This window comes from Elephas maximus, chromosome 19 (assembly GCF_024166365.1).
Source record: "Elephas maximus indicus isolate mEleMax1 chromosome 19, mEleMax1 primary haplotype, whole genome shotgun sequence".
Lineage (NCBI taxonomy): Eukaryota > Metazoa > Chordata > Mammalia > Proboscidea > Elephantidae > Elephas > Elephas maximus.
In genome coordinates, this window is record NC_064837.1 from 23,228,767 (window position 1) to 23,252,888 (window position 24,122).

Below are 24,122 nucleotides of genomic sequence, written 5' to 3' on the forward strand. Positions count from 1 at the left end.
GTAAACATACCCAAATACATCATGGGAGTGATTTACTGGGGTTGAAGGCTTGGGGCCATAGTCTTATGGAACAATTCAGTCAGTTGGCATAACATGGATCACAAAGTCTATGTTCTACATTCTAGTTTGGTGAGTAGTGTCTAGGATCTTAAAAGCTTGTGAGTGGCCATCTAGTATACAACTATTGGTCTCTACTCATTCAGAGCAAAAGAAAAAGGAAACCAAAGAAGAAACTAGTCTACAGGACTAACAGCCTACATGAACCATGACTTCATCTACTCTGACACCAGAACTAGACGGTGCCTGGCTACCACTACTGACCGTTCTGATCGGGGCCACAATAGATGGATCCTGATAGAATGGGAGAAAAATGCAGACGAGAACTCAAATTCTTAAAAATCCAAACTTACTAGATTGGTTGAGACTAGAGGACTCCCTGAGACTACTGCCCTGAGATACACTTTAAACTCTGAACTAATACTACTCCCGGAGGTCATCTTCCAGCTAAATAACGGATTGGCTCATAAAATAAAGAATATCATCCGGGAGTACTGTGCTCCTTTAAAAAATCATCTATTAAGACCTAATGGTCAACATTCACTCTAAAGTGAAGATGAGAAGGTAACGGGAGCATGGAAACTGAATTACTGGAAATGGGACTAGAAGAGAAATAATGAGAATGTCGACGTATTGTAAAAAACATAATTGATGTCAATAAACAATTTGTACAGAAATTGTTAAACGGGAACCTAATTTGTGGTGTAAACTTTCACTGAAGACACAATGAAATATTATTAGAAAATAAAACAAAAAATCCAGTAGACATGGAGCTGCAGATGGAAGGACGACATTGGAGCCTTACCCACATGTGGCTTCACCCTAACCCTACTACGTAGCCTTAGAATGCAGGAAGTGCTCCCAGGGCTTCCAGAAGCAGTCTGAAATCACCCCCTAGAAGAAGTTATCCGAGGCAGGGAAACAATGGCTGTGAGCTGGGAACATCTTATTTTAGAAGAATCCTCCACCCTCCTCCTTCCTAACTGGGTCCCCTCCAGTGCCTTCCTCAGCCACCTCAGACCGGACCCTACTCACGCATCTGTGTATCCAGGAAGCTTTTTCCGCCACCTAGGCTTTTTCAGAGGTTGTCCATCATCATCCACAATGAAGTCGTCAATGTCTAGGCAGGGAAGGGAAGAGAAGGGAAGAAGGATTAGTGCTCACAGGTAGTGGATAAACCAGGACTGAATGGCTTTCCCACAACGTGAGTGGCCCGTGAGAAGAGGGAGGCAGGCTCCTGACATAAAGTCCCAGAGCTCCTAAAAAGGAACTTGTTTGTGTCATGTGCTAGGAGCCTGTAGCTCAAAAATGACCTCCTATCCTGTTCCCAGGGGCTGGTAAATCCCAACACCCTCCAAACATGGCTTTCCTGCCTGATTCCGCATACCTGATTCCTCATCATCTTCTTCCTCCTCCTCTGGGGCAGCCATGGGGGCCTCCACGGCCTCCTGGCCTTCTTCCCCTTCCCCATCCTGGAAGATTTCCTCTGCAATGGCCTCTTTTTCATGTTCCTCCTTGCCATATTCCTCTTCATCGTCATCCTCATCATCTGACATTTTCTTGACACGTCGGTACTTTTGCTAGGGGTGGGAAAACTGACCTCGTCAGGGTCTACGAGGATTGGCGTAAGGATGCCTGCCCTCCCGCCTCACCCCCATCTTCCCACCACAATCATGCTGACCAAAGGAGATGGGAAAAAACACACCGAGTGATGCTTTTCGGTCTCAAGGCTCACCCTTAAAACCTCGACGGGCCTTTCTCTAACAGGCACCCAGGTCTGGGTGCAAAGCTAGGCTCCACAGCACAATGATACTGAGCTGCTTCCTCTTCTCTAATGCTCTTCAACCATTCTGGATGTGCCTCCTCACCCAGGAGTCACTGGGTATTAGGAGTTTTTCCTTCGCCCCCCGGGACAAAGACAAAGAATGACACTTACTCCTCGTTTGACTTTGACACCCAAATTCTCCTCAATGAGGTCAAAATCATCATCCTCCAGGCGGTCATCAAAAGATGCTGGCAAAAACAAAGTGTCACTGTCACCCGTGGTGACCGGGAAGCTCCTTTCCCACTTCAACTTCCACTCCACCCTCACTTGACTGAGGATAGACTACTCACTACGTTTTCTCTTCTTGTGGCCAACGTCATCTTCTGAATCGCCGGAGTCACTACCCTCATCCTCCTCCCCTTCATCTTCATCATCATCATCGTTGATAAAGCCTTTCAGGTTGCCTTGCTCATCCTGATCATCTAGGTTCTCCTCTTCCTCCTCCTCATCTGGAAAACACGCACGCGTTCAGCATGGGGTTTGTAAAACAAGCTGGTGGGGCAAGGCCATCTGCTTAACTGCGATTATCCATCTGTTCTTGAGCCTAATGACCTGGATGCCACGGTAAATCTTCTGCCTCGTCAAGACAAGCAAAACATGACCATCTACTTAGAGCAGCAGGAACTGGAAACGACTGTTTCTGTTCTACATTTATTATCTATCTTTAGGCAGGATGATCTTCCTAATTACTCTGGTTCCTTAAAATAATTACTGGAGGCTTTACAGCCATCGAATGATCTTGCTTTTCAACTTTATAAACTCAGCAGCAATATTTCTTCTTTTGTCCCTAATTCTGCCGATAAAACTTATATTTTTCTTTCCACCTTTAAAGCCATTACATGGTTCTACTCTGCTGATGCTCCTGATGCTTGGACTTGGCCAGAAAATAGGAAATTTGGTGAAGAAATACCAATACTGCTAGGTTTCTAAAAGTGGGAAAAATTACATGTGTTCATTTATTGGTTTACTGTCTGTCTCCTCCCATGAATACAAGCTCCAGGAGAGCTGTGTGTTTTGTATTCCTAGTTCTGAGTTTAGGACCTGACACACAGCAGGTGCTCAGTAAGTATTTTCTGATGAATGACTGAAAGTTCTCAAGTTGGTACCTCATATGTGGTAACTTCTGTGCTCAGCCTGAGCCTCTCATCAGCAAGAATCCAACTATTTAAAGCTAGCACTAGTGGAGAGAAGCTTGAAGCCAGGGTCTCCTCACCATCATCTTCCTCTTCCACAAATTTCTTGGTGACTCGGGGCACCACCTCGCCGTCATCATTGTACTCTTCCTCTGACTCCTCAGCCTCGCTCTCCACAAAATCAGACATTGCTGCAGTTTCTCCTACGCTGGAGAAGACTACGGGAGAGAGATGGGATAAAATATGAGTCACGTGACCTTACAGCGGGCTCTTAAACCTTCCCACAGTCTTTCCACGCACAGCCTTTTAGCCACCTGCCACTGCTCTGCTCACCCAATCATTTCCACCTGCAGGAGGAAGAGTAAGACTCAGATGGGCTCCATCTGTTCCATTTTCCATTCCTCCCAGCCTTGCTCTTCTCACGGGTACCTTAAGAAAAACTATTATACTGGCTATCTATATGTACCATCTTTATTCCCCAAAGACTTTTATCTCACTCACCATTTGGGGACTGGAGGAAGTAATGGGCAGACGAGAAAAGAAACTAATGTAGGGATAATTATATAGGTGGGGATATGGTAGTCAACTGAGATTACGTGACTCACTCATAGGAAGTCTAGAAAACAATAAGTACCAAGGGTATGACAGGCGTTTTCATACACACTCTACCTGGCCATTAGCAGAATCAAAACGAAAATCCTTTCAATAGATTAAACGATATTTCATGAACTTGAGCCCACTGTGTGAGTACTGGTTGGGAGCTTCCAAGTGAAGAAGGGGCCTCTTTAGAAACATTGGAACTGTTACTTTATTTTTATCATTTACCTCCTCTGCATAAAACTTTCAAAGGCTTCCCAGAGCCTACAAAATAAAGGCAACTAGGTTAACTGGAAAGACTGGCTGGACTTACGAGTAGAATTGAAATCCTGGTCCCATCACCTGCCATTAACTTAAGCAAATAATTTAATATGTCTGAATATCAGTTTCTTCATCTTCAATGGCAATAAAATGATCTACCTCGCAGGAAAGTTGAGAATATTAAATGACATGCGTGAAAGTGCTTAGTTTTCTGTTTCAATAAACATTAACTTAATCTGGCCGACCTTTTGGTTAGCAGCCGAACTCTTAACCACTACACCACCAAGGTTTCCAATTGATTTTCTTCAGCATTCTGTAATTTTGTACCACGCATCCCAGCTTTACCTCTACTTCCCTGCTTTCAGACCCATTCAAAGCCTGGAAATGGCAGTGGAGAAGCCTGAGAATCAAAACATGGAGTCTGCTGGGCTTGGGGCAGGACTGTAAAGCAGCACTTATCACCCAAGTCATAACATCAAGATTCCACTGAATCCTGAAGCTGGCTGCTGGCACACTCAGTATCAATCCCCACCCTGTCCTGTATTATAGTCTATTGTGCATATATTCACTTTCCCCACTTAGACAGTATACTTCCAGAAGGCAGAGACCACACCCAAGTGAGGGGATGATGAAAACATAAATGGCAATAAAAGAGGCATTACCAAGCACTTTGTGATTCTGTACCAGATAAGCTGTATCCTTCTAGGTGCTCTGCGTATAATAAACCAAACTCATTGCCACTGAGCTCATTCTGACTCATATCGACCCTACAGGACAGAGCAGAACTGCCCCAGAGGGTTTCCAAGGAGCAGCTGGTGGATTCGACTGCGGACTTTGTGGTTAGCAGCTGAGCTCTTAACCACTGCACCACCAGGGATCTGCCTGCACATAATAGGAACTGCTATAATATCTGCTGAATAAACAACTTACTTTTTCATACCGTTGCCACCTTCCTAGTTAGAGATGGCAGTAGGAGGAGAGACAGGAAGAGGATAGCCAATGGCTACCTGAAATGGTGTTAAGTTCTAGAATGGGTCTTAAGCTCTACAGCTCTAATTCTTCTGAAGATTACCTTTACTCGATTACTGAATATCAACTGATATCATAACCAATAAATTTTAAATTAACAGCTCAAAAAAATAAAATTGAAGGTACTGAGTTCTGATGAATAAGGGAGGGGACAATGATATGGTCTTGTGTTCAATTTTAGGCCGAGGATTCAGATGCCATTTATTGTCCCTGCTTGCTGTCTCTGGGACCACCAACAAAAGCACAACTTACACACAGGCACTGGATGGAACAATGCTCTACTCTGTGGGATGAGACAGAGTGAGGTCAGCTTCAGTAGTGGGTGCCTGTCCCCCATGGTCAGAGGGTTACTCCCCACAGTCAATGTAGGGCTGGCAGTCTGCACACACCCCTCCCGTCGCAGCTGAATGACCCTGTTAACTCCCTTCCAAGAACAGATACAGAAGTAGGGTTGGCCAGGGGCTGGCAGTTTCTGGAATGTTGATACGTGCTCAGGGCAAGAAGGGAGGGATGAGCTTTGGGTCAAGATGCCCTGGAAAGGGGTTCGGTCTACACTCTCATTCCATTCAAGAAGCCAGGCTGACACATTTGTAGGTCACAGGGAAAGGTGGCAGGCTGCACACCAACTGCCCCATTACTACTCTTTTTACAATCTTTACTGAATGCCTACCATTCCATACACTGTGCTAGGAGCTGAGGATTTGAAAAAAGAAGAATAGTTCTCAAGGAGTTTACTCTAGTAGCAGAAGAGAGACATGGAGACAAGTAAGAACCTACAAGTTTCTAGGTATTATGACAGATGTATAGAGCAGACTCATAAGAGGAGAACTGGAAAAACAAAAAACTCTGTTAACAAACACACACACACAAAACCAATATAGGCCTCTCCTGTGTACTTAAAGCAGTTCTATAAATGTATCCTTAGAAGGAATAATGTTGACTGTGCACCTATCAAGTTCCATTTAACAAATGTTCTATAAACCTTACACTGTTCAATGAAGTATAGTACACTTCTCTCTTCCTTCAAAAGAGAAGGTAATAAACTCAGAAAGATAAAGTCACATGTTCAAGATATACAACTACCAACTGCAAGAGCTGAGATCTGAACTAAGGTCTGACTTCCAAGTCGTAGCTGATGCTACTCTATCAGTAGTTCTCAAAGTAGGTCTAGGTCCTCCACCCTCCTTTCTCTCATGAGTATTTGGTGGAGTTTTCCAGAGGTTATACGACAGGTGGTATCACAACAGACTGAATGCAGAAGCCGATTTGAGAATCCAGCTCTCTTCTATAAAAGCTAGACATTAAAGAGATTTGAAAAAATGTATATGCTGCCTCTCTTCCCACTACATTTATTTTTTACTTTGAAAACTATGGTTGTTTTTCATAAAAAGTGTTAATTAGGTTAAAACATAATGGTTGTTATTTTTTAATGAATTAAATAAATACTTTAAGAAGCTTGCAGACCACTGTACTACACCACTGGATAGGTCCCCAGGACAGACAGATGAAGCCCTGGGGTTAGACTAATACACCTTCTTTCAAGATCCGCATCCTTAAGGTCAATGAGATTGAGTACTGCCAAAAAAGTGAATGTCTTAAAACTTTTGCCAATTAAATTTGGAGCCCTAATTTTAATTTCGACATTGCTCCTCCTCAGTCCTGAACTCAGCCATTAAAAGTAGATTTGGGTATAGCAACCCCCCCGCCGTGGCTTGCTTTAATTAGGCTACCAGATCCACAAATTCTGTCTTTTAAGGTCTTGACATCTGCACATTAAATTCCAGCTCCTGCTTAACACAGAGAAACAGCCTACCTGATGAAAACAACAGCTCTCTTCTGTCCCAGGGGCAGCTGGTGCTCCGTGCTGCGTGCAGCTTGGGGAGAGAGAGCACTGTTCCCTTCCCTCTCCCTCCCCTAGATTAGCAATAAAGCACAGGCTGTGCTATAGCTGGGGCATGCGTACAGTTTAGCTCACTGCCAGGGCTTCCAAGCAAAAGAGGTTTGCCAGAAGCAATCCTGACTTGCTGCGGCTTGTGGGGGCTAGATGAGCAGAGGGAGCTGCAGCAGCACTGCAAGTTGAGGCTGGCAAACAACCATTCCAGAACAAAAACACTAATACACATATTAGTATACAACTATCAATCACTTACGATATCTGGGAAGAGACCGGTTGTGGTATAGATCTTGTTTTGTACTTATGCTCTTGAAATTTCTTCCATATTCTGACTATAAGTTAAATTTACTACAGAAATAGGTCTAGATGGGGAGTGAGGTGGTGGAGGCAGAAGCACAGCTGCAGTACAAGATGTGGCTCAAAGGGAGAGGCTGGTGGTTACCATGACATTCTCTGGAAGGGGAACGGAGCTGGGATCAGATTGCCACAGGGGAGGACCATGGCAGTCCCTCCCTTTGAACAACATGGAGGAGGCAATTAAGAGACCAGGGTAAAAAGAGATCTAGTCTGTTAATTCCCTCCACTGTGCAGCTTCTGTTTTTTTGTTTTTTTTTTTAGGGTCAATCTCTGTGCTGGGATTTCATGATTAAAATAAGCTTCCTACCCTGATAGGGTCCACGACCTATCTCAAACAACTTGTAAGTGGTCATAACAGGATGTAATAAGTGTTCCATGAGTTAGACACAGGACTATGAGGCAATATAAAGCAAGAGGTTGGGGAATGCCTCAGATAAGGTGATCCCTGACTTGAGATAGAAGTTAAGAAGGCAGTCTGGAAAAAGACAATCTGAGCAAAGGCTTAGGCAAGAAAGGGCCTGGTGGTCTAGGAAGCAACCCGAAGTCTGATAGGGAGTTTAAACCACAAGACATCCCACATTCTATATTTTATGTGCAGGGGCCTAGGATTATTCCAAAGGTGTTAAGGAGTGAACATCTAATTTGGAACTAAAAAACCTATAAGTTTAATTTAAAACGTATTCAGTATCCACTTAAGACAAGTGCTTTTAAATCTGGGATTCGGAACTTCTAATGACACTAAGGGTGTTAAAATACAGAAAAGGTTAATTCCACCTCAAATTGTTGTAACATGCACATATTTACAGGAAATCATAGTCCTAGAATCTGTTTAACACCAAAGTATAAAAAACATCATATGATAAAAAACCCACTGCCATCGAGTTGATTCAGAGTCACAGCGACGCCACTGGACAGAGTAGAACTGCCCCCGTAGTGTTTCCAAGACTATAAATCTTTAAGGAAGCAGACTGCCACATCTTCTCCCTCGGAGTTGCTGGTGGGTTCCAACCACTGACCTTTTTCTTAGCAGCTGAGCGCTTAACCTCTGTGCCACCAGGGTAGTTTAAAAACACTATCCCGTTTCCTTCTACACTTCCTTGGGAAACAAGGGAATGGCAGAAGAGGAGAGAAACAATCAAAACGTGTAACCAGATTCAGAAACACTGTAATTCAGGGAGAAAGTAACAGTTACTAAGCCTTGTGTCACACTGGGGAACATACAGTTCATGCACAGGGGTCAGTCAACTTTCCCTGTAGATGGCCAGGTCTGCTGTTGTAACACAAAAGCAGACAGACAATATGCAAACATTTAGCCCCCAGATAGTAGTTCGATGACTCCTGATCTAGAAGTACCCACCAGCTGCCCTCAACAGGGTAGAACTGACCCACAGGGTTTTCAAAGCTGTAATCTTTACAGCCAACATCACAACTGTAATTCAAATGAATCAATTCTTCTTTGGTGTTCCTTGTTCACTGTCCAGCTTTCACATGCACAGGAGGTAACTAAAAATACCCTGGCTTGAGTCAAGTGCACTTTAGTCCTCAAGGTGACATCTTTGCTTTTTAAAACTTTACAGAACTCTTTTGCAGTAGATTTGCCCAATGTAATATGTCCTTCTCTGATTCCTTGACTGCTGCTTCCACGGGCATTGATTGTGGATCCAAGTAAAATGAAATCCTTGACAACTTCAATATTATCTCTGAAGAAGAACTGATGGATCTGAATTATGGTGTTGGTGAAGTATACTGAATATACTATGGACTGTCAGAAGAACAAACAAAATCTGTCTTGGAAGAGGTACAGCTACAATGCTCCTTAGAAGTGAGGATGGCAAGACTTCATCTCATGTACTTTTGACAAGTTATCAGGAGGGACTAGGCCCTAGAGAAGGACATCATGCTTGGTAAAGTGTGTATGTGTGTAGGGCGGAGGGGTCAGTGAAAAAGAGGAAGACCCTCAAGGAGATGGACTAACACAATGGCTGCAACAATGGGTTCAAACATAGCAATAATTGTGAGGATAGTGTCGAGACTGGGCAGTGTTTCGTTTTGTTGTATGTAGGGTCACTATGAGTTAGAACTGACTTGATGACAGCAACAATCATAATTTATGGAAGCAGATTGCTACATCTCCCACAGAGCAGCTGGTGAGTTCAAACCACCAACCCTTTGGTTAGTAGCCGAGTGCTTAACCACTGTACCACCAAGGCTCCTCATCTAGAAGTATAGAGGGGTCTTTAAAGAATAAGGGTATCATGGGTGCCTGTAACAGAGGCACCTAAACTGGTTTTGAAGAAGCAACTTTAAACAAAGACCTGAAGAGTAAGGAAAAGGAGGAGCTGGTTTCTTTGGAGATGGGGAAGGTGTGGTGGTGCTGGGAGGGTTCTTCTCCGGCACCAGGCCCACCATGTGCTATGGCAAGAACAGTTCGGGGAGAGGGAGAACAGCTCATGAGTCGTAGGTGAAACTGTAAGGATCTTTGTAAGGTAAGCCAAGGATTTTTGACTCTAACCTAAAGGTGCTGGGAAGCCACTGGAGGGTTTAAACAGAGAAGGGAATTAAGGCACTTGCTAATTTAACATATGCTTCCCTGAGCGGTGCAAACAGTTAACATGCTTCACTGCTAACCAAAAGTTGGGAGGTTCAAGTCTACCCAGAGGAAGAAAGGCCTGGTGGTCTACTTCAGAAAAATCAGCCATTGAAAGCCCTGTGGAGCACGGTTCTGCTCTGACACACATGGAGTTGCCACGAGTTGGAATCAACTCACTGGTAACTGGTGAACTGGTTACCACATGCCAGGCATGTGTAAGACAGATAAGGTCCCTGCCCCTAGGATACTGGCTTTCTGGTGCAAAGACAAACTACAAATAAAATAAACCTTGCTACAAATGCCACAGAAGAAATAAACGGTGCTAATTAAACAGGGTGGGCACCTCTGAGAGAGTGATTTTAGGCTGAAATGTAAAAAAAAAATGGGTAGGTTATGGCATGCAGAACCAGGGGAGGAGGTTCTCAGTAGAAAAAGCAGGCTAGAACCTTGCATGTGATAGGTGATATCCTAAGGCCAGTGTGACTAGAGGATGGTGAACACACAGAATGAAGGAGGAGGAAGGGCCTGCTCAGGCAGACCTGTGAAGGCCATGGAGAGCCACTGGAGTTTAAAGCAGGGAAATAACATGATCTGACCTGACATGATCCTGCCACATGAACTGTGGGCTGGAGGAGGATTTGAGTAGACTGAGGATGCCACTGTAGTGGCCCAGGCAAAAGACAGCGGCATGGAATAGGATGGTGGCAGTGGAAGTGTAGAAGACAGATTTGGAGGTAGAAGTGACAGGACTTCTTGAAAGACTCCAGGGCTGGGAAGAATAGTAAGGGAGAAGAATCACAGATGATTCCCAGAGGTCTGGTTTTGGTAACCATGTGGATGTGAGTGCCACTTAGTAAGAAGGGGGAAAACCGGCCACAGAAGAATGGGAAAAACCAAATTTTCGTTTGCCTATGTTAGATTTGGGGTCACCATGATTCAGAATCGACTCAACAGCAGTAAGTTTGTGTTCGATTTTCGACATCCAAGAGACAGTCAAATGGCGATATCAAGAAAGCATTCTGATGTATGATCCTGGAACACAGAGGAGAGACGGTTGGGCTAGAGATTTAAACTTGGCAGTTGCCAGGTATCAGATGATAACGAAGGCCATGGGACTGGATCACCTAAAGAAAGCTCCTATATCAAGAAGATGACTTAGGATTAAACCCTGAGTGAACCTCACCATTTAAACATCAAGTTGAGAGCAAAAGTCGTAGGCAAAGGAGACCAAGAGGGAGCAGCCAGAGAAATGGAGAAAATCCAGGAGTGGGGTATCAAAGCCAAGAGAGAAAAGTTTCAAGAAAAGAGTAACTGTGTTGAAAGTTCCAGAGACTAAGGAAAATGTGAACAAAGTATCCACTGGATTTGGCAACTGGGGACCTTAACAAAAAACGATTTTAATGAAGGGATCAGAACAGAAGCCAGAGTGGAGTAGGCTGAGGAGTAAATAGGTGAGAAAAGTTGAGTTGGTACACGTAGAAATTCAGTTATAAACGAAAATAAAGTGGGATGGTAATTGGAAGGGGATGCGAAGGATACCAGAATGTAATCTGTATGCTGATGGAATGTATTTTTAAGAGCAGGTAGAAAAATCAACAGGATTTAGCAACTGATTATATTTGGGGAATAGTGGAGAGGAAGAAGCCAAAGATTATATGTAGGTGGTGCCATTTATTGAGAACAAGGACAGAGGAGCAAGGGAAAATTTTTTTTGCCTCCAAAGATCATGTTTCCATCATACTAGGTAGGCTTCCTGTTTTGTGAAGGAAACCTCCAGGAAACCTGTGAAATGAGTCTGAGCTTCTCTAGACCTCACCACTTCCTGAAGCGATTAGTCTCTAAATGAGGTTAGGCTAATCCAATCTAGCAGCCACCCAAGTCAATTACATAAAAATGGGCCAAAGGAATCCAAGTCAAGGAAAAAAGAAAACAAAAAACACTTGTCTTCCAGTTGACTGACTCATGGTACCCCAGGTTGTCAGAGTAGAACTGCACTCCAGAGTTTTCAATGGCTGATTTTTCAGAAGCAGATTGCCAGGCCTTTCATCCAAGGCACCTCTGCGAGGACTGGAACCTCCAATCTTTCGATTAGCAGCAGAGAAGTCAACCCTTTGCACCATCCCAGGACTCCACGGAAAAGAGATCTAAATTCCCAGCTGATGGGGGAACAGCCATACTTTTGTAATAAATACACTGAAGACTTACATACTGGTAACTTTTAGACAAACAGTACAACTAAACCGTTTTTTTCTGAAGAACTTGACGAAATTCAGTATTATTTACAGTGATACAGCCTAATGGTACCACCCTGCTACCTCTGGTATTACAGTGAATTTCCACATAAGCGTGTTCAGAAACCTTAGGCCTCCCCTAAAGAAAAATAAAGTCTTTCTTGTTAAAATCCAGGTGCACGAACTGCTCCAACTGATTCATAAAAGTGCTTGGAGAAAAAAGCAGAAATTAGAAGATGATAAAAGTTTTGACTTAAGAGCCCATTCTGATGTTCTGGCAGGCACCTAGCAAATGTCTGAGAAAATAATCAGTGGAGAATAGACAGGCTTCAGGGAGGGGATTTAGGAACTTCTAAAACATGGCTGGTCTTTAGAAAAGGCTGAAAAATACAGATACTAAAAAAAAAAAAAGTTCTAGGTTAAGTATCCAATACGGAAAAGGCTGAAATCTGGCATCAACCTCCAGCCTGATAGCCCAGATGCTGAAAGCTCCGTGAGATTCGCATCCCTAGGGCAAACAATTCTATCACCTGAACCCGGCTCAAAAGCCCCAGGTCCCATCCCTTCCCAATCCTTTCGTGTGGCCTAGTTTTCAGAAGCTGCAGAGAGAAGCACGGGACCCCAGGAAGCCTGTTGATTCAACAGGCCGGCCAATTCGCAGGTTCACTGTGCTATCGGGTTGGGAAAAGCTTTGAGACTCTGAACAACTACTCTGCTTTCCTCGGGGCTCCGTAACCCTCCTTTCGCCGCCACCCCCCACCCCCGCATAGAACAGGGAAGGCCAGGGCCCCTCTTCTTCCCGCATACGGTTCCCGAATGCTTCTTCCCTAACCGGACCAGGGCCTAGGAGCCCGTTCCGCCCCTGACCTATGCGAAAAACGACCTCTCTAGTCCAGCCTTACCTGCCTGAATCCCTCTGCTACTCTGGTGCGCTAAGCCCCCACCGAGGAAAATGGAGTCGTCGAACCGAGACTGGGAAAGGATAGTACGGACCCACCGCACGGCCCCTCCGCCGCCACCGCCGCCGCTGCTGCGTCAACGTGCTACATCACTTCCGGTCCCCTGTCACCGGGTGTGGGCGGGCCATTTCTTGCCCTCTTCTTCCACCAGGCTCCAGGGCCCTTCGTCCGGGGAAACGAAAGTTGGCAGAAGCAGTTCAGAAAGACAGCTGTCACAGAGTTCCGGGAGCCAAGCGAGGGATCGGAAGCAACCAGTCCAGGCCAGTTCCTCAGGCCCCTCTAGCCAAAGGAACCATAAAGACCAGGATTGGGACTTCCTCACTTCCTCCCCTCCGCGGTTCCGCCGGCAGCTTCCGGTTCCGGGGAGGGGGCCGGGTTTTCTTCCAAGATAAGGGCACCGTCTACAGCGAGGATGGCAGTGGTACCGCTACTGTTGTTCGGGGGTTTGTGGGGCGCTGTGGGAGCGTCCGATCTGGCTGTCGTTACGTGCGGTTCTGTGGTGAAGCTGCTCAATACGCGCCACAACGTCCGTCTGCACTCACATGACGTGCGTTATGGGTCAGGTACTGCAGGGGCCCGGGTTCGGGTGGGCTAGGGAGGCCTAGTAGGCTCTGGAGCGCCGGGGCCTAGAGAAAATCTGAGGGCTGTGGTCTGGGAGGGCTAGGAGTGCCGGGAGGAGGCTCCTGAGGTCTAGGGGCGTACAGTGTGCAGTCGGGAGCACTGAACTGTTCTAAAGCATCTTAATGATACCAGCTTCTATCTTGTGAGCTACGTGCCAGGCACCTTACGTATGTACTTTTTTCGATCTTTAACATTTCTCTGAGTTAGATACTATCGTTACCCTCATTTTATAGATGAGGAAACAGGCAAAGACATTAAAATCTCTTGCTTACAGCCTTGCAGCTAGTGAATGGCAGAGACAGGGTTCGATCCAAATCTGTCCACCTTTAAAGCCTGCTTACAACTACTCCAGGGTGGCGCTACTCAGTGCAGGAGACACAGATATGTAGACTAAGTACGTGCTGTGTCTGAAGCTTTGAACTCCTGAAAGTCTATTCTCTGACCACAACTCTCTGGCCTTACAGTTCCTTTGCATCTTACACTTGATCTTCAACTTCTGTCCCTTTTTTACTGGGAACATACCCTCTTTCTTATAAAGAACTTAAACTAAAGCAGCGACAGGACTTGGAAGAGAAACTCTTTAGAGAGTATTTTACCATATGAAATTAAAATGCTTGATAAGCAATTATTTATGGCTTTATTCATTCAGCATAGATTTAATGAGCTCCTGTCATGTTCCTAGTTTTGTTCTGGATTCAAGAGATACACTAGTGAGCCAGTTAAGCAAGGCACAAAAAAACAAGAAAGAGAGCAGTTCAGCTAGTGAGAGGTGAGAGACACCTAAGATGACTGCTGGATTTCTGCCTTGGATGACTAATGATGCTATTAGCTGAGAATGGAAGGAGTCCCTTTCAGATGGGCTTGCTTGTGGCTCATAGTCCCTAAACCTGTCTGACCAGTTAGACTAGGAAAAAGGAACTGAGTTGTTTTGGGGATGTCTTAATCCTAGCAACCATTCAGTGAACACCTACTGTGTGTCAGGCAGTATTTATTTAACCTGATTTCTTTCTCTGGGTTCACTGAGTCAGAATGGGGGTGAAGAGAGGCCTGCCGGTAGGAATCTGTAGGATTAAAAAGCTCTTCAAGTGTTTCTGATAGGCAGCCGGATTTGGGAACCAGTTTCAGTCTGGAGCTCAGAAGAGAGAAATCTGTGCTGAGTCTGAGATACAGAGTAAAATTACATCATCATTATACAGATGGTGGTTGAAAATGAGCCTGTCCAGGGTGAACTGTGGTTCTCAATCTAGTGTCAGTTTGAATCACTTGAGAAACTTGTTAAAAATATAAATGCATTTGTTTTCATACCCAACAAATATTTAAGAACTGTTGGTAGAAAGTGATGATGATCAGGGGTAGAACTCTTGTTAATGTCAAGGCTTAAGGATGAGGAGAAGTGGAGGGGTAAATGGTAAGTGAAAAAGTAGGAGACAGAAAGTGTAGACCATGATTTAGTGAAGCATGGCTGTGAGGACTGAGAGACCTCTAAGACAGTAGCTAGAAGACGTAAGGAAGGAAGGTTTGCCTTTTTCTTTTCTAAAAGATTTAACAAAGTTATTACGAGGGAGTTGATAGTTTAGCTACAAACTTTTACCCAGATAACTGGGTATAATGTGCTCAGTGGTAAAGGGGAGGTATCGCCAGAAGGTTGTAATCATGCAGGGCCATGGAACTGAAGCCAAAGCTAAAAGAAACAGACAAGAGTACCTGAGGAATACAAACAAAAAAAAAAAGCTGGTGGTTTCCAGTCAATTCCTACTCATAGTAACCCCATAGGGCTTCAGGGCTCCATCTGAGGAAAGTGCCTTTGAAGAATTGGGTGGAGCCGTGGTGGTATAGTGGTTAAGAGCTTAGCTGCTAACCAGAAGGTCGCTAGTTTGAATCTACCAGCCACTCCTTGGAAACCCTGTGGGGCAGTTCTACTCTGTCCTATAGGGTTGCCGTGATTTGGAATCTACTCAATGGCAACAGGTTTGGTTTGGTTTTAATGAGGCCTACGGAAAAGAATATCCTTGGAGTTTATGTGAGAGAGTAGACTGTTTGGAGGGAACTTGGCAGAAAATAAAGCTGGAGGAGGAAAAGTATCTTTATGAAAGGCCATGTGGTGGAGTGGTTGAGTGTGAGTTTGAGTCAGGCTGCTTAGGTTCAAACCCCAGCCCTGTCTTTTGGAGCTGCATGACCTTGGGTATGCTACTTAGCCTAACACTCTAGTATAAAATGGGGGTAATCAATAATACCCACCTCAGAGAATGGGTGCCTTTGTCAAACAAGAACATCCATGTAAAGAGCTTGGGTCAGTACCCGGCACTGCATAGGTGCTCAGTACACCTTGACTAGCAATTATTATTTAATCTGCAGAATTGCGCCACTTTAAGCAGCATTAGCTGAATTTAGGTAACTGAAGAATATGATATGTATCGATAGACCATTCACAGGAGTTCAGGAGATGTAACAGCTGCTTGAATTAAAGTTGACAACAAAGAATGATCTTATTTTAATTGTGAAGTGTGATAAAAATTTTGACTGTAAAACATGGAAAATCCAGGCTAATGTATACAGGTAAGCACTGTTTGTGCTTCAAAAACATATTTATGTATCTAGTGCTCTTTAATGCAAATCCTTGAAATTTTATGATATGGCACACTCAAGTATAGTTTATCATACAATAATTAGTACTGTATAAATATATTTAGTATTTTTCGTGTATATTTTGATGTTTTGGAAACCCTGCTGGCATAGTGGTTAAGTGGTACGGCTGCTAACCCAAGGGTCAGGAGTTCGAATCTGCCAGGCGCTCCGTGGAAACTCTATGGGGCAGTTCTACTCCGTCCTATAGGGTCACTATGAGTCGGAATCAACTCGACGGCAGTTGGAATCAACTCGACGGCACTGGGTTTGGTTTTGGTTTAATGTTGTAGAAGAAGGACTATTACCAAGCATAGAATTTTCTCCCTGTCCCGCCATACCTATTTATGATGCAGGGCACAGTATTGTCTGTAGGAAAGAGAAGGATCAGGTTGAGCTTACCATCTTTTCTTTTTTTGACTGCAGGTAGTGGGCAGCAGTCAGTGACAGGTGTAGCCTCTGTGGATGACAGCAACAGTTACTGGAGGATTCGTGGGAAGACCGCCACAGTGTGTGAGAGGGGAACCCCCGTAAAATGTGGCCAACCCATCCGGCTGACACATGTCAACACTGGCAGAAACCTCCATAGTCACCACTTCACCTCACCTCTTTCTGGAAACCAGGTGAGGTGGCATCAGTGCTGCTCTGTGCATTACTCACTTGGGTGGTTATTTGATCTCTTGGTTCTTAGCTATTTCTTTTCCATGTGTAGACGTTCTGTTTTGTGCACACTAGAGAGCCCTGGTGGCGCAGTGGTTAAGAGCTCGGCTGCTCACACAAAAGATCAGCAGCTTGAATCCACCAGCCACTCCTTGGGAGCCCTCTGGAGCAGTTCTGTGCTGTCTTACTGGGTCACCGTGAGTCAAAATCAACTCAACAGCAGCAGGTTTTTTTGGATTAGTATAAAGAGAGTTGTTTCTGGTCAAAATGGAGAGTTTACATCTAGACCAAATCAAGAAATGGGAAGGAAAGACGGTAGATGTATATTAGCATATCATACGTTATGATAAACCCTGCAACAAAGAAATTTTTAGTAATGCCAACTAATTATTAAATGGTAATGACCTCAGGGAATCAATCTATAGGATATCCTTTGGGAATCTCCATATTAGGAAAACAAACCAGGCATTGTGTCATTTTCTTAAACCTTGAGATTTCAGGGGATATGGATCCCTTAATGAACCCCTTAATGACTTCTGCCCACTATCTCCATCCTGCTCACAGTTTCCCGTATTATTAGCATCTTACATTAGTATGGTACGTTTATTACAGTTAGTGAACTAATGTTGATACGTTATTATCAACTACGGTCCATTGTTTATTCAGATTTTCTTAGTTTTTACCCAATGTCATTTTTCTTTCCAGGATACCACATGACATTTAGTTATCATGCCTCTTTTAGGTTCCTTGTGGCTGGGAGACTTTCTTAGATGTTTCTTGTTTTTTGATGACCTTGTTGGTTTTAAGGAGTACTGGTCAGGTATGGAAACCCTGGTGGCATAGTAGTTAAATGCTATAGCTGCTAACCAAAAGGTTGGCAGTTCGAATTCACCAGGTGCTCCTTGGAAACTCTATCGGGCAGTTCTATGCTATCTTATAGGGTCTCTATGAGTCGGAATTGACTTGATGACAATGGGTTTGTTTGTTTGTTTTTTGCTCAGGTATACTATAGGATGCCCCTCTGTTGGAATTTGATACTTTCTCATTAGACCAGAGTTAATGGATATTTGAGAAGAAGACCATTTTCATCACATCGTATCAAGGGTACATACTGTCTACATGATATATGATTGTTGATGTTGACCTTGATCGTCTGGCTGAAGTAGTATTTGTCAAATTGCTCCTGTAAAGTTACTCTTTGCCATTCTCTATATCTCCTTTCCATACTGTTCTCTTTGGAAAGGAATCGCTATGTGTAGTCCACACTTAAGGAGTGGGGAGTTATCCTCCCCTTCCTTTAGAGTGGAATATGTACAAAATTTATTTGGAATTCTTCTTCACAGATTTGTTTCTTCTCTTCTGTTTATTCACTTATTCAGTTATTTTTGTCAGTATGGATTCATGGGTATTTATTTTATACTTTAGGTTATAGTTCAATATTTATTTTCTTGCTCAAATTCTTCCAGCTTTGGCCATTGGGAGCTATTTCAGTTGGCATACTCCATCGTTGTGGGTATTTTTTTGCTGGGGTCGGGGGGCACTTCCTTACTTTCTGGCATTAGCAGATACTCCAGGCTTATTTTGTGTATTTCCTGTCGTAGTCCTAGAATTACCGTAGCTGTTTCTCCATGGAACCCTGGTTGTTTTTACTGGAGAATAGTATTAGAAACCAAGATCTGGACCCTAGAAGTCCTTGTTGTTGTTGGAGTGTCATTTCTTTTAGGCCCTCTCAGCTGTCAGAGAAAACAAATGTATGTGTGTATACTAACCTGTGTATATACGGATCTACAGATATTTCTACGTGTAGCCATTTGTATCGGCTGTGAGTTTTGATGTCTCCAACTTTAATCCACTACCAAATGGGTCATTCTAGCCTCCTCCCTTTGCTTATTTGTAAATTCTCTCTCCAGCAGTGAGAAACCTGGCTCCCACTGTCTGCTGTCCACTTACTTAATTGCTCACATCCAGTATACATGTGTTAGTAGTATCTGAATTATTAACCCGTATCCCTGCAGGAAACATTTCATCAACTAGAGTATAGTCCTTACGTGCAGTTCCTTTTGACTTAATCTTAAAGACTTGATTAATTTTCAAGTGACTGCTTTTTGAAGTCATCTAAAATTACGTAGCTATTAGTGTGTATATCTCTGATATAAATGAATAGCTTTTTGATTGCTATTGTGATAAGAACTCTGAACATTTGCCCTTACAGGAAGTGCAATTGAAAGAGGAATGAAAGATTGGAAACCTAATATTTTTTTCTTTTAATTTTTATTGTGTTTTAAGTGAAAGTTTACAAATCAAGTCAGTCTCTTATACAAAAATTTATATGCACCTTGCTATATACTCCTAGTTGCTCTCCCCCTAATGAGACAGCACTCTCCCTCCCTCCACTCTCTATTTTTGTGTCCATTTGGCCAGCTTCTGACCCCCTCTGCCCTCTCATCTCCCCTCCAGACAGGAGCTGCCCACATAGTCTCATGTGTCTACTTGATCCAAGAAGCTCACTCTTCACCAGTGTCATTTTCTATCCCATAGTGCAGTCCAATCGCTGTCTGAAAAGTTGGCTTTGGGAATGGTTCCTGTCTTGAGCTAATGGAAGGTCTGGGGCCCATGACCTCCAGGGTCCTTCTATTTTCAGTCAGACCATTAAGTCTGGTCTTTTTACGAGAATTCGAGGTCTGCATCCTGCTGCTGTCCTGCTCCCTCAGGGGTTCTCTGTTGTGTTCCCTGTCAGGGCAGCCATTGGTTGTAGCTGGGCACCATCTGGTTCTTCTGGTCTCAGGCTGATGTAGTCTCTGCTTTATTTGGCCTTTTCTGTCTCTTGGGCTCATAATTACCTTGTGTCTTTGGTGTTCTTCATTCTCCTTTGCTCCAGGTGGGTTGAGACCAATTAATGCATCTCAGATGGCCGCTTGCTAGCATTTAAGACCCCAGATGTTACTCTCTAAAGTGGGATGCAGAATGTCTTAATAGATTTTATTATGCCAATTGACTTAGATGTCCCCGGAAACCATGGTCCCCAAGCCCCTGCCCCTGCTATGCTGGCCTTTGAAGCGTTCAGTTTATTTAGGAAACTTCTTTGCTTTTGGTTTAGTCCACTTGTGCTGACCTTGCCTGTATTGTGTGTTATCTTTCCTGTCACCTAAAATACTTCTCATCTAATTAGTGAAAAACCCTCTCTCTCCCTCCCTCCCTCCCCACTCTCGTAACCATTAAAGAATATTTTATTCTCTGTTTAAACTATTTTTTTCGAGTTCTTATAATAGTGGTCTCATACAATATTTGTCCTTTTGCACCTGACTGATTTCACTCAGCATAATGCCTTCCAGGTTCCTCCATGTTATGAAATGTTTCACAGATTCCTTACTGTTGTTTATCGATGCGTAGTATTCCATTGTGTGAATATACCATCATTTATTTATCCATTCATCCGTTGATGGGCACCTTGGTTGCTTCCATCTTTTTGCTATTGTAAACAATGCTGTAGTGAACATGGGTGTGCATATATCTGTTCTTGTAAAGGCTCTTATTTCTCTAGGATATATTCCAAGGAGTGGGATTGCTGGATCATCTGGTAATTCTATTTCTAGTTTTTTAAGGAAGGGCCAAATCGATTTCCAAAGCGGTCATACCATTTGACATTCCCACCAGCAGTGTATAAGTGTTCCAGTCTCTCCACAACCTCTCCAACATCTATTATTTTGTGTTTTTGTATTTGTTGGAGTGAGATGGAATCTCATTGTAGTTTTGATTTGCATTTCTCCAATGGCTAATGATTGTGAGTGTTTCCTCGTGTATCTGTTAGCTACCTGAATGTCTTCTTTAGTGAAGTGCCTGTTCATATCCTTTGCCCATTTTTTAATTGGCCTACTATGTTTTGATCAAGTTCTATTTATCTCATTTAATTCTCACAATTACTCTATTAGGTGATAGTATCATTTTACAGAGGAGTAAACTCACGCTGAATGGAGTTCCACAGGAAGGGATTGAGCTTAGATTCAAGGCCAGGTCTGCCTAACTCTCAAGACCCAATCTCCTTTCCTACTTGTGTTGTTTTCACCACATCACTTAAAATATAGTTAAGGGAATGAGGCAGAAATATTTAAAGTCTAATAACAAGAGTTGTATTTTACAACCATAGTAGAAAATATATCATAGGGCAAATATAGGATTAATTGCAAAATAAGTGTTTGGAACATGATCTTGTGGCAATTAATTTCTTTTTCTTTTATATGCCCTTGGTATATATTTTTTCTCCACAGGTTTTTATTTTATTCATAAGCAACACTGGGAAACCTCTCATTTTTCACTTTTGGAGCAGCCTTATTTTCTTCCCATTGCCCCTCTCCCCTTTCCAGAGCTATGTGTCAGCTCATGCTAATGCTGGTACCTTCTTGTCTTTCAGGAAGTGAGTGCTTTTGGTGAAGAAGGGGAAGGTGATTATCTGGATGACTGGACAGTGCTCTGTAACGGGCACTACTGGGTGAGGGATGGTGAGGTGCGGTTCAAACATTCTTCCACTGAGGTACTGCTATCTGTCACAGGAGAACAATACGGTCGACCCATCAGTGGGCAAAAAGAGGTACATGGCATGGCCCAGCCAAGCCAGAACAATTACTGGAAAACCATGGAAGGCATATTCATGAAGCCCAGTGAGTTGCTGAAGACAGAAGCGCACCATGCAGAGCTCTGAGCCCGAAGGCGCTGATCCACTCTCACCACACAGTGTTCGTAGATACCTGCTGCTGCTTCCCCCTGGGATCCCTGCCACAGGTTCCCTGGGCAGTGGTTATGTCACCACTGAGATGAAGATGCATGGCAGAAAACTGGCTGTGTTTGGAAGCTTCAGCCCTTCACACTTAAATTGGTTGCTCTACCAAACTTGGGCCAGTTCTTTTTGAGTACAGGACTTGTTGGTGAAGGGGCGGATGCTTTTTATTCATACTGACAAAACAGAGGGAGACAACCCTCCTAGCTGAGAATTTTTTACTCCTCGGGAGCTTGGCATGATGGATTGCAAATGTGTGTGACTTTTCCCCTATTTCCTTTCTTCAAAATGATAAAAAACAATTTCATTGTTGGTCACTGTGTTGTCATTTATTAGGTATGCTATTTCATGATCAAGGAGCCCTGGTGGCACAATGGTTAAATGTTCAGCTGCTGCCCGAAAGGTTGGTGGTTTGAATCCACCCAGTGGCTCCACTGGAAAAAGACCTCGTGATCTGCTCCTGTGAAGATTTCAGCCTAGAAAACCCCCATGGGGCCAGTTCTGTTCTGTCGCATGGAGTCACTATGAGTTGAAATCGACTTGACACTGAACAGCATGTTATGATTTCCATAATCCTCAAGTCCTAAGATTGCTATCACTCTTTTGAGATGCTGGGAACCTTCAGTGTGGGCCTTTTTAAGAGCTTTACTTGCGTCCAAATTTTTTGTCTATTTGCACTCCCACCCCAAGAACCTCATCTTTATTAGATTTTTGACCAACTGTGGTTAAAGACCCTCAAGTAATACAGTTTAATAAACAGCCAATGAAATGTTAAACTCTGGTTCTATTACTGAGATGGGAAAAAGGGGTAGGGATAGAACAACATTTATTCACTGTCTGCTAATTGATAGGCACTATAAATCTTACTTCCTTTAATCTTAACAGAAATATAAAGTGGAAATTATAGTTTTACCAGTGAAGAACAGAAAAGTTAAATAACTGCCTGAATTCTTAAAGCTAGTAAATTTTGGGATAGGAACTCAGCTGTGTCTGACTCAAGTTCTTTTTACTACACTACAATTGTGTTTAGCTCTTGGAAGATCCTTCCCTATTTTGGGCAAGCTTAGGGTTATCGTTCTCTGAAAAGATAAGCAGAAAACTTCTGTCCTTTGCCCACCTCACTTCCTCTTTTCCTCTGCTGGTCAGTTACGGAAAGTTTGCACTTATCTCCCTCAAGTGTGTTGGGGTGAACAGGGGTGACTGCCATCTGCTGGAATTTCAGTGAATAGCAAGGCTTTTTATTCTTGAGAAAACTTTTCTATCTGCATTAAGGAGTTAGCATTGAACGTTTGGGGATACCAACTCTGTGCAAGACATGGGCCATTACATTAAAAGACGTGGTCTCTTTCCTAGGGACTTGTGATCTCAGTAATTTGAGGCAATGAATTGGATGAGCACCATTTTTTCTTCCTGTTTATTCTACTTCAGTTGCATTGATCCCTTGAGATCTCCAGAAAATAAATGATGTAATCAAAACTTCAGTCTATGAGATGGTTGGGAGTAGGGGTGGTAACAGTCTGGGGAGAAGGAAGTAAGTGATAGGAATCTTAGCTGAATACAGGAATCAGATTGGATAAGATGAACGATATTAGGGAGATGTAAGGGACCCTTTCTTGACTTGCACAGAAGTTTTTGCTGAGTTGTGAGGATTCACTGTACCCTGATAGGAAGCTGCAGATGACACAGAAATGTAATGCTTGAGAGACAAGTATGACCTTGAAGAAATCAGTTGGTGGAGCCCTTGGGGAGATGTGAAATGACTGATAAGACGACTCCACAAGGAACCCAGTTGGAGGGGAAAAAGTAGCTTTGGGCGACACACAGGTGCTTTATCTGAGGAAGCCAAAAAGGGAGGTTCTGAAAAAGCTGTTGGAGTATATTTATAAAGATTAGAGTATGTGAGCAAAGGGGCATAAAGTATTACATAATACTTATTTTGAAATCCTAAGAATTTGTTTAGTGTGTATTAGATAGCTCCTCATTCAGATATTGATCCATAGCATCATAGAATGGGCCTTGTCCAATTCCCTCATTTTATAGAGAAGGAAATAGGCAAAATAAAGTTGACCATGACCATGACCAACAGGTTTGTTGAAGAGCAAAAACAATATTCCCTATTTCTGTAGTATACCGTGTGGACGTCCAGTTCTTGATATACACGTGCTGTTAGTTGCTATGGAGAAGATTCCAAGTCACGGCGACCCCATATATGCAGTATAGAACTGCTCTATAGGGTTTCGAAGGCTGTGACCTTTCAGACGAACATCACCAGGTCTGTCTTCCGAGGCACTTCTGGGTGAGTTCAAACCACCAACCTTTCGGCTAGTAGTGCAGAGCTTAACAGTTTGCGCCATCCAGGGACTCCTCACACGCACGATAGATCAATACATATTAATTGACCAGAACAACATTCAAGCCGTAAATTAAAAAAACTCATGGGTTTCCTTTGTTGGCGGAATGAAATGGGATTTTGAAACCTTTTAGTTACCTCTTGGTTTCCTCCCCAGGACTTTTG

General features: G+C 43.4%; 2 protein-coding genes across 5 annotated transcripts in view; one reads left to right on the plus strand and one right to left on the minus strand.

The window, feature by feature from the left end:
* Positions 1-13,057, minus strand: part of SUPT6H (SPT6 homolog, histone chaperone and transcription elongation factor) — a 34,622-nt gene extending 21,565 nt beyond the window's left edge. Inside the window, exons 1-6 of one of the 4 annotated variants that reach the window (XM_049859387.1) lie at positions 12,972-13,057; positions 3,096-3,233; positions 2,173-2,331; positions 1,994-2,070; positions 1,445-1,637; positions 1,093-1,177 (exon numbers count right to left, since the gene is read on the minus strand). In XM_049859387.1, the coding sequence (XP_049715344.1) occupies positions 1,093-1,177; positions 1,445-1,637; positions 1,994-2,070; positions 2,173-2,331; positions 3,096-3,204 (623 nt within the window). In that variant the 5' untranslated portion in view covers positions 3,205-3,233; positions 12,972-13,057. Of the gene's footprint in view, positions 1-1,092; positions 1,178-1,444; positions 1,638-1,993; positions 2,071-2,172; positions 2,332-3,095; positions 3,234-3,348; positions 3,685-12,876 lie in introns of those variants that run through there. The other 3 variants (XM_049859386.1, XM_049859385.1, XM_049859388.1) reach the window with 3 other exon arrangements.
* An 85-nt stretch (positions 13,058-13,142) lies between these two features.
* On the plus strand, positions 13,143-21,919 carry SDF2 (stromal cell derived factor 2). The gene is made up of 3 exons (XM_049859392.1): positions 13,143-13,496; positions 16,603-16,799; positions 21,245-21,919. The coding sequence occupies exons 1-3, from the start codon at positions 13,346-13,348 to the stop codon at positions 21,530-21,532; spliced, it is 636 nt and encodes a 211-aa protein (XP_049715349.1). The 5' UTR covers positions 13,143-13,345; the 3' UTR covers positions 21,533-21,919.
* The last annotated feature ends 2,203 nt before the right edge of the window (positions 21,920-24,122 follow it).

Bases quoted from the DNA above. Each gene is read 5' to 3' on its own strand.
- SDF2 (XM_049859392.1), top strand. From the start codon at position 13,346: ATGGCAGTGGTACCGCTACTGTTGTTCGGGGGTTTGTGGGGCGCTGTG. The intron at 13,497-16,602 runs GTACTGCAGGGG...TTTTGACTGCAG, and splicing joins TGACGTGCGTTATGGGTCAG to GTAGTGGGCAGCAGTCAGTG. The intron at 16,800-21,244 runs GTGAGGTGGCAT...CTTGTCTTTCAG, and splicing joins CACCTCTTTCTGGAAACCAG to GAAGTGAGTGCTTTTGGTGA.